Source organism: Dermacentor andersoni, chromosome 3 (assembly GCF_023375885.2).
Source record: "Dermacentor andersoni chromosome 3, qqDerAnde1_hic_scaffold, whole genome shotgun sequence".
Lineage (NCBI taxonomy): Eukaryota > Metazoa > Arthropoda > Arachnida > Ixodida > Ixodidae > Dermacentor > Dermacentor andersoni.
In genome coordinates, this window is record NC_092816.1 from 23,900,121 (window position 1) to 23,909,787 (window position 9,667).

At 47.5% G+C, this 9,667-nt stretch overlaps 1 protein-coding gene across 1 annotated transcript; it reads left to right on the forward strand.

The window, feature by feature from the left end:
- Positions 1 to 7,459: 7,459 nt before the first annotated feature.
- LOC129388281 (scoloptoxin SSD14-like) lies at positions 7,460 to 9,410 on the forward strand. Its single transcript, XM_055078431.2, has 2 exons — positions 7,460 to 7,868; positions 9,121 to 9,410. The coding sequence occupies exons 1-2, from the start codon at positions 7,484 to 7,486 to the stop codon at positions 9,408 to 9,410; spliced, it is 675 nt and encodes a 224-aa protein (XP_054934406.2). The 5' UTR covers positions 7,460 to 7,483.
- The last annotated feature ends 257 nt before the right edge of the window (positions 9,411 to 9,667 follow it).

Consider the following 9,667-nt stretch of genomic DNA (forward strand, 5'->3'; position numbering starts at 1 on the left):
CAATATTTTCTATGTAAGAACACCAGTTAAGTTTTCCGTCATCTATGATACCCAAGTACTTAAGCGACTTTACCAGTGGAATGGTTCTCTGACCATATATTGATGGTAACTGTATCGGCCGGGAAAGTGGAAAGACAAGCACTGTACTTTATGTTTATTGACAGATGGATATTGTTAAGCCACGTCTCTAGAGTACGAAGGTACGCATGCAACGACAAGTAAAAGGAATCGATGTCTCTTGCTGTCGCGAAAAATGCGATGTCGCAAGCACAGACATATAGATTCACATCCTGGCGCAGGCGTACTGAACTCAACGGGTAAAACAGTGCAGGGGACGGAACAGCCCCCTGGAGAACGCCTCCTGTCTTGTCAAACTTTGTTCAAAAGAAACCGTTTTGAAAACAACAAAATTTTGTGTTTCTTGAAAATTCGAAAATCCATTCCGCTATATATCTCGGAAAATTATAGGACTGTTATCTGGCCAGCAGAAGTGAGTACTCGACGATGTCATGAGCTTTCGCTACGTCAAGAGTCACTAAAGCCATGAATTTTTTTCTATGCCGAGTAAGTTGACGCAGAGCCTGAAATGCCATGGTTATTTTTCTTTATCTTGTTCTCTTTACGCACTAAGGATATTTGCTTGCTTGCTTCCTGTAGGATGGTGCGTGCCCATTATGAGTGATTGGCCAAGACGGCTGTTAAACGGAAGAGAGGAGATAGAACTTGGGGCAAAATGCGTAAAGCAGTGTAAAATGGAAATTGTGCAATAAATACTAGAGTAAACTAATTCACTTTACAGTGATTTTTTTCCCTTTCAGAGAAAAGCGTGCTTAAGAAACAGATAGCAAATATGAATGTAATAGATTGAATTGATGGCTTGTTCACAGCTTTGCTATCAGTGATGAGGACGAACGTCTTGGTTCGTTCTTCTTCCGCTCCTGATTTGTCGTTTTACTAAATAGGGTGCGCGTGTTTTCCCTTTTTTTATCCGCAGCTAATTTTTCATAATTGCCTGAGGCAGATAGCACAATTCTAACTCTTGATGTAAATTACTTGATGAGGCGGCCATTACTACCAAGAGAAATCTAAGCGCTTATTTGAATAATTAACACAATTACGCTAAATACTTTCTTTATTAATCACGTTATGGCACACATTTCAATCTAAAAATTGTAGCTAGTAAGTATATGCAAGGCATATCGGCTTAGAACGACTTCTCTGGACTACACCAGTTTCGAGGAATTAATTTTCGATGTGTCTGACGAAATGCATTGACGTTGCGGTTAATTTTGTGCTTCAGTGCATAAAGCAGGTCATCTTAGCGGCGCCAACGGGAAGAGCGCGCACTACGCGCGTATGAATAAGCAGTAGGACAATGTTATTCGAATATATATGATGCACGTTCAATTCCGCCCAGCACCTCCGATTTTTTTTTTCATTCAAGAGGGGCACGTACTCAATGGCACGTACCTAGTGATCCAAGTTGGCGTGAACGAGGTTCATTGAGAAACAATCGTTACTTACAGCGCATACATAGACGAGGGACAAAAAAGGACGACGAAGACAAGCGCAGACCAACTAGCCCGTACCCAAACTTTGCTTCATTGAGAAAGGCAGATATCTAGTGTCACATGCCGAGTGACCCAAGTTGACCCTGTGGTTGGTTTCGAACCCGGTTCCTTCAGCACAGCAGGCCATGTGCTACCACTCATTAGGCCATAGACTATCCGATAACACAAGTTGCAAGTTGGCTAGCGTGCGCGCACGCACGTACATACGCACACCACACGCACATACGAACGCACTCGCGAACGCACGCACGTACGAACGAACGCATGCACATACGAACGCACGCACGAACGAACGCACACACGTACGCACACACTAACGCACATACGAACGCACGAACGAATGAACGCACGCACGCGCCACACTATCGCACACAGGAACGCACGCGCGAGCGCACGAACTCGCCACGCTAAGGCACACAAGAACGCAAGAGCGCACGAACGCACATACGGACGCTCGAACGTAAGCACGTATGAACGCGCGAACGAACGCACGAACGCATGCAATCACGAACGCACAATAGCACGTATGCACGAATCACGAACGCACGCACGAGCGCTCGCACGAACGCACGTACGCAAGCACGCACGAACACATGGACGCATGAACGCACGCACTCACGAGCGCACGAACGCACACGCACACACGCTGGCTCAGCGGCTATGGTGGTGCGCTGCTAACCACGAGGTCCCGGGATCAAATCCTGGCCACGGCGGCCGCCTTTTGATGGAGTAGAAATGCAAAAACGCCCGTGTACCGTGCATTGGGGCACGTTAAAGATCCCTTGGTGGTCAGACTTTATCCAGTCTCCCACTATGGCGTGCCACGTAATCAAATAGTGGTTTGGCACTTATATCAATGCATGCATACGTAGGTACATACATGCGTGCGTACATACATACATACATACATGCATACATACATACATACATACATACATACATACATACATACATACATACATACATGCATGCATGCATGCATACATACATACATACATACATACATACACACATACATACACACATACATACATACATACATACATACATACATACCAGAACGAGCGAGAAGGGCCTTATAAATGACATAAGAATATCGTAAAATAATTTCTTAAAGGGAAATGTTAGTCGCATTAAGACACTATGAAAAACAAAAAAAGAAGGCAAGATGAAGACGCTTCGTCACGTAGGAATTCCTACCACTGATAAACGTATCACTGACAAATGTACTTAATTTACAAGATAGCCGAGTACTGACGCCGCCAATGAAAGCATTAGAGATATCTTTGCACCATGATTTGCACCCTTCTAATTGCCGTACTAACGAAATAATTAAACAGTTTTGACAGCAGCAGCAATCCTGTGGTCGTGGTTGTTGTTGTGGCATACCTTCTTTTCTCTGTATTTCGAAAGTTTCATCTTCGGCATAAAGCGTTTGGTGCGTGTAAGTTATATATATACACGTAAATTTGGTAATGACCGATGAACTCTAACAAGGATCTATGGTGCGGACACATGGTGATATGTGATGATCCACATATGGTAGTCAGGTGGGCGCCTTGCGTGTAAACCACTTTTCATAGGTAGTGGCGCCTTTTTGGGGGTGCAGTCCGGGACACCACACCTCTTGTGTCGCTACTGTTGCTGCCACGGCACGTTCTCAAGGCAAGTGGGGGTCGCGTGAGCTTCGCGAGCTGAAGAAGAAGTCGTGTCACGCGAGCAGCGAGCATCGTCCTGTCGGCTTCCTCAATGACGGACCCGGAGCCTTCCTCGAGGGCCGGCGCACCGAGCCCCGCGATCCCTTCGAGGCCCAACTCCGTCGTCGCCGCCGTGCTGTAAGCGCGCTTTCTGGCCAATCGCACGCAGCTGACGCCGCGTGGGGCGATGGGCTTGTGCGCATCGGAAATACGCACGCCCGGCGAGCCCTCGCCCTATTTCAGCATAAGTCCAACTATCAGTAATGTTATTTAAGAAAGGAAAAGGGCTATGCTATAACTACGCAAGTGCTCCTTGCACGAGTTGTTTATGTGCCTTGGCGAACAGAATTTTGCGGACGAGTAGTCAATAAATGCATAATGAAGCAACATTTGCTAATTAACTTGGTTAACTTTACGAGTGTGGTGTACACTTACATTAGGTGCTTGAAGACAATCGTATTCGATAACTACATTTTGTTGGATATTTCTAGGGCGCTTGTGTTCCAAGATATTTATCAATGAATTTTGGAATCGGTACGCAAATTTTGCATTCACAGCTGAGAATCTAGACACAAAGAATCCCCACGTTACGTAGTTTATCTTTATTATACCACGCCAGACTAGAAGCAGACGGGAGGTGATAGCAGCTGCGCTCCCACCCAGTTTAAAAAGCAAGAATGGCATCCACCTTTTCCCCGAAATTGGTAGCGCCACTTGGAGGGTCCGTGCTTGTATCAAGACATTAAGAGAAATACGCGTTAAAGTTGATGAGGAACTTCTCGGAACACAAGCGCGGAATACAAGATGTGCCAAATAATATGGAGTTGTGTACCAGAGGAGCAGGCAACACCCAGCAATCCTCCCTGAACGACTGCTTTCTGCAGCTACTGGCTGGTGGCTAGCATCGTCGTGGCAGCAGGCTGCGTGCCTACAAACGAAGGCAACTTTGCATTTTCTTCCGTTTAAAACCAGGCAGTTAACTGTGCCAAGTGTTACACTGAACGACGTAGACTCTGAAATGCGATCTTTCCGCGAAACGTGAGCAAGGACAGTGCAGCGGTGAGGGCAAAACGATTTTTTTTCAAATATTCTAAGCGAGATATGCGCGTTGCTGCATGCGCGTCCACCCTCCACAACGCGCAGGCTGGAGATCCCCTGGGAGTGCCTCGCGCTGGTGCTGCTGCTGGCGGTCAGCCTCTGCGCGGGCCTGTCCCTGGCGGTGCACGCACTGTGGACGCGCTACTCCGACCACGGGTCCCGCGCGGCGGCCGAGCCGCGCCTGTCCAGCAGCGGGGACTTCCGGTCCTACGCGGCCGCCACCGACGCCGTTCAGTGCGCGTCCGTCACACGGTCCGTTCCGCTTGCACAGCTAAACGAGTACCTTCCGAAAACTGAATGCTGGACACGTAATTGCTGGGCACGTATGGGTGCGCGCTGCATATATGCGTCATGGGTATATGCGGATCTTGTAACACTGTGAGCCGGAAGAAGGGAACTTGTAGCCATTACTGACAACTGATTCGAGCATCGTTGACGATTCGAGAAAAGTTATGTCACGCATGTCTAATTACTTAATCGTTATTTTCGATAATTTCAGCAGGCGTCACATCCGTACATTCGTAGTGTTGTAACTGGGAATCTCTCTGGAAACTGTTTACAGAAAAAAATATACAGTAAGAAATAACGCGCCGCGCTTGTCAAATATTGCTTCTGTATTTAATATGCCACTCATTTATGTCTTAGCATTCTTTCTTTTAAACGCCGGAAAAAATTCACGTAGGAGGTAGCGCGCAGAAAACATTTGAAATTGGTGTTCTTGAGTGTGGTCGGACACCTACTGGTGACAAGATCTGCCATATACATTTAATAAAAAAATATCAAGAGATTATCGAACGTTTCATACTTAACAGTCCCATACAAGAAGCTTCCGTAATGAATGCTAATGAATGTGTAATAGTTATAAATATCAGATACTTCACTTAAAAACAAGTTTCTGCTGTACTGTAAGAACAAAATGAAGTTCTGGCAACTACTTTTGCGACAGTTACGTTGAAAAAGATAATTCCCTTCAGTTTTCCTGCACACCAGGGAAGTACGTTAACTCAGATTGGGCCTATGAAAAGTAAACTTACATTACTAGAGAGAATGCGAAGACTATTCAACGGATAAGTATAGCACAAGCACATTGTCCTCAGCTGCAGCATTATTATCCTCAACCTAATGTATGTCCACAGAACCTATTGTATGTCCACAGGAGGATGAAGGCCTCTCTCAGTGACTTCGCGTTAGCCGACTCCATCCTACACCTACACAATTTTTCTTACATCATCCGTCCACCTAATAATCTGCCATCCTCGGCAGCCTTCCCTCTTCCTTGTTCTTAATTATTTTACCCTAACCAACGGTTATCTCGGGTTGGGCAGAATAGGTGCTTATCCCTGCATCAAAAAAATATCCGCCACTATTATAATACGAGCAGAATAAATATGCACCCTAACGCCCCCTTTCTTTTTCTTTCATTTGTTTTTCATGCACTCTGAACGCAGGTTCATTTTCGAGCGCAACGGGTCCGTGGCAGACGCGGCCATTGCGACGTTCCTCTGCGCCTGCGTCGTGCTGCCCCATGCTGTTGGCCTGGGCGGCGGATTCATCGCGCTCATCTACGACAGGTTTTAGTGTCCTTTCCACCTATATTTCCCATACGTCGTTTAGCGCCGCTATCGCCTTACTGAAGTAAAGGCATCGACATCGCAGGAAAGACAATGCGACGTACGTTCTGGACGCCCGCGAGGTGGCTCCCTTGGCAGCCAGGCCGGACATGTTCATCCAGAACACGGACGAGGCACTCGTTGGTAAGAGCTCGTTTGTAAGCACGCCCCGATTGCAGAAGCCACGGCCTACTCCACGCAACCGACACGAGGTTCAGATTTGTGAAGTTGCGCGCAGTGAGAGCAAACACAGCAAAACGTTTCTTTTAGCTTGTGAAGCCGACCTATTCCGCCCAACTTGCACTCGTTTTACCTCTTAAAGAACAGCCTGTTCGCTCACGTTATCTGTCCGGCAAGCACGAATATACGAACAAGAAATGCAGAAAACACATAGAAAGAAACGCCGTTGCACCGACAGTTATAAGACACCATTGAGCGTTTTTTTTTTTTTTTTTTGCACGGTATTCGTTTGAAACTTGTCAGTGCGCCGTTTGTAACCCGCCTGTAACTCGTCTGTAACATGCGCGGCCACTCCCGAGTGGATAAGAGTTGAACAAAAGGTTACTCAGCCACAATTAAAAAATGAATACCAGTGATTAACACATGTGCACGAGTCGCAAGGTAAATCAGAACTTAAAAGGCCGGTTAAGCGGGAGAGTAACGCGGACGCAGCACTCTGACAAAGCCACGACAAATGTCACCACGCGGACTGTATGTTCTTGTGGACGTTCCAGAACCACCCTCTCCGTCAGTGTTGTGTGTTACGGAGAGAGACTGACTTTATATACACGGAAACCAAAAACAGCGTAAAAATTATTAGCATTCATGAGCCTCTGCAAAAAAAAGTGCAGAAACCATCGGCGATGATTGTCCATGTAAGCGAATAGCCAAACGCTTCTAGAGAGCCATTCGCTTTTTAAAGAAATTGTGCCTTTGTCGGTAAATATCTTCTGCAGTGAGAATATTTAGGTAGCGTTCGTGGTTGTATTGGGCAATTCCGTAGGGTACATAGCCGGTAACCAGCAAACCTTATAGGTGACTGCAAGTGCGTCGACGAACGCGCCCCTCGACTCGGTTGCGCTAGTGCAGGCACCCTTTGCATCGGCGCTTTCGCATCATTGGTGAAAGCGCAAGCACGGAAACGGGAGAATGAGCCAAGGAAAGCTATTCGCATGTAAAATTTTCGTCAAACATTTGCCATGTATATGCGGGCCTTGACACGTTTCTATGCTCGTATGAAACAGGCATACTTGAAATCTTGCTTCTTTGCATCAACAGTTCTAATGTGGAGAAGTCAGCTTATGCAATCTCCTCTATTCTTATTTACACTACAATAAACTGCAGTCTGTCCGTCCTAGTCACCGCCACTTTCTTTTCCCGCTTCAGCTCTATTCATATGGAATATCAGCTAGTCATATACCAAGCCCTGCGTTCGGACATTTCCTAATCGAGCTGGCATCAGCAATCACCTCCATATTATTTCATACTGCATCTCGCTTCATGAGCGATGCGTTGGCACGCCGTATCTCCGGCAGGTGGCCGTGCGGTGGCCGTTCCTGGCGTGGTTCACGGCCTGGGCGAACTGCACCGGCGCTTCGGCCGGCTGCCATGGGCCGAGCTGTTCACGCCCGCGGTGAACCTCGCACGTTTCGGCTTTCCCGTGGGTCCCGAGCTCGCCGCGGCCCTGACCGGCGCCCGGTCGATGTTTGAAACGAACCTCCGGGCCCGGGCTCACTTCTGGAACGAGGTGTCCAACTTTCCCTACAGGGAAGGAGAGACGCTGAAGCAGCCGCTGCTGGCCGACACCCTGGAGGCAATATCCAACGACAGCGCCGCCGCCTTCTATAACGGCAAAATCGCCAGGGTTCTCGTCAGAGACCTGAGAAGCATCGGTAAGGACTTGCGCACAATACAACAGGGAATTAGTGCAGCCTGTAGCGTAAATTTACACATAGGACAAAGGCACAGCACGAGACGTGACCTCTGGAATTCATTTTTTAAGATAAGAAAGATATCGTAAGTGAAGCCGAGCCTTATGTCGTAATCGATGCAGACTCAATATAAACGACTCGAATGCTAAAAACCGGCTGAAACTGGAATGAGCTTTCGAGAGAAATTGTGCCCACCAACTATCCAGCGCGTTCGAAATTTGCCGTTCACTGCGTAGAGTCATCCTCGTAATACCGCCGTCGTCAATTACACCTTTCGCATGTTCACTTCTCGTGAAATAACCCGAGTTAGAACCCCTGAGGTATCAATAGACAAATCCAGCATGGGACGGGAACAAGGAACAGCTCGGCCCACGGCAGCCAGCAGAAGCGCTGGTGGAGTTCGTCCTGGCCGTGAACCACGCCAGGAACGGCCACCGCACGGCCACCTGCTAAACTATGGCAGGCTAGGCTTAATGGGTTAAGTTCATGAGTACTTGGTCAATTTACTCAATATAGTAATTTTGGGATGGATGTGCCTCTTTCTAGAATATTGACCAAAAACGTCACTTCAGAAGATTTTGTCTGATACACACTGGCACTGACAAGTTTGTAACAAACGCACGAGAAATGGAAACAGTTTGTACCTATTTATGGCTGCATAATTGTTTTAGACAGGCTTTAACGTGGCTAAAATGAAAATTATAGTAGGCACCAGTGTGGATCTTGCGGTGCCATCTTTCAATAAACTAGAAAAGGTTTAGTGACGGGGGTTGTTGGCGCTTGCCAGTGAGTCGTGTCTTTAAAACTCGAAACAGTGTAAAAAAAGAAGAGTAATGAGGCGAAGAAGGGCACATGAAGAACGCTGGACATAATTCTTGCAAGTTACAAGCGTTACAATTTAGAAGTGCGTACAAATCAACTTATACCTCACGATTTACTTTGTCTACAAATAACTTTAACGTAACAACTTGGCTCTCTCTTGCAACTAGTCAATCGTTTTGATTCAAACAACTTACTAGCAATTAACCTTTCTACAAGCGAGTTCGAATTACGAGTTCAAAATTCAGCGCCCGTCCTGTAGCCATCCTTGCTCCAGTCTGGCTTTCTTAACGTTGCTTTCTCATTTACAAGCTATTCAAAGAACGAGTGTCAGGTTGAAGAGCGACAATTGCGTTGGGTTCATCTCTGCGCCTCGCCTCCGCGCACTTCGCAGGCGGCATCCTGACGCAGCGGGACCTGCGCACGTACACGTCCAAGTGGCGGGCGCCCGTCGAGTCTGAGCTAGTGGACGGCTCGCGACTACAGAGCGCGCCCGCGCCCAGCTCGGGCCCCGTACTGCTGTACGCGGCCGCGCTGCTCGACCGCATGCACGCGCCGCACTCTCAGGAGCTGCTCTTCCACCGCATGGTGGAGAGCTTCAAGTATGCGTACGCCAAGTTCAACGAGCTCTCCGACGAGGACTTCGCCAACCTGTCTGCGGTACCTGCGTTCACCCGTTTTTAATGCGTGAAATGCGTACCGAGCTTTGCATAAATAGGTGCGCTAGATATACGTGGCTCTACTAGCGAAACCACTATATGTTTACCACTAAACATTGGCACAGATGAGGTAGTCACAGGCGTAGTGGGGTTAGTTTAATATAACCACGTTTGTGAGTATCACTTGCTTGTTTTTGTTCACAAACATTGCCAAAGTGCCCGTCGTCGGCGGCAACGTAATAAATGCTGACTTTGGTGCAACGGTACGGTGAAGCCATATGC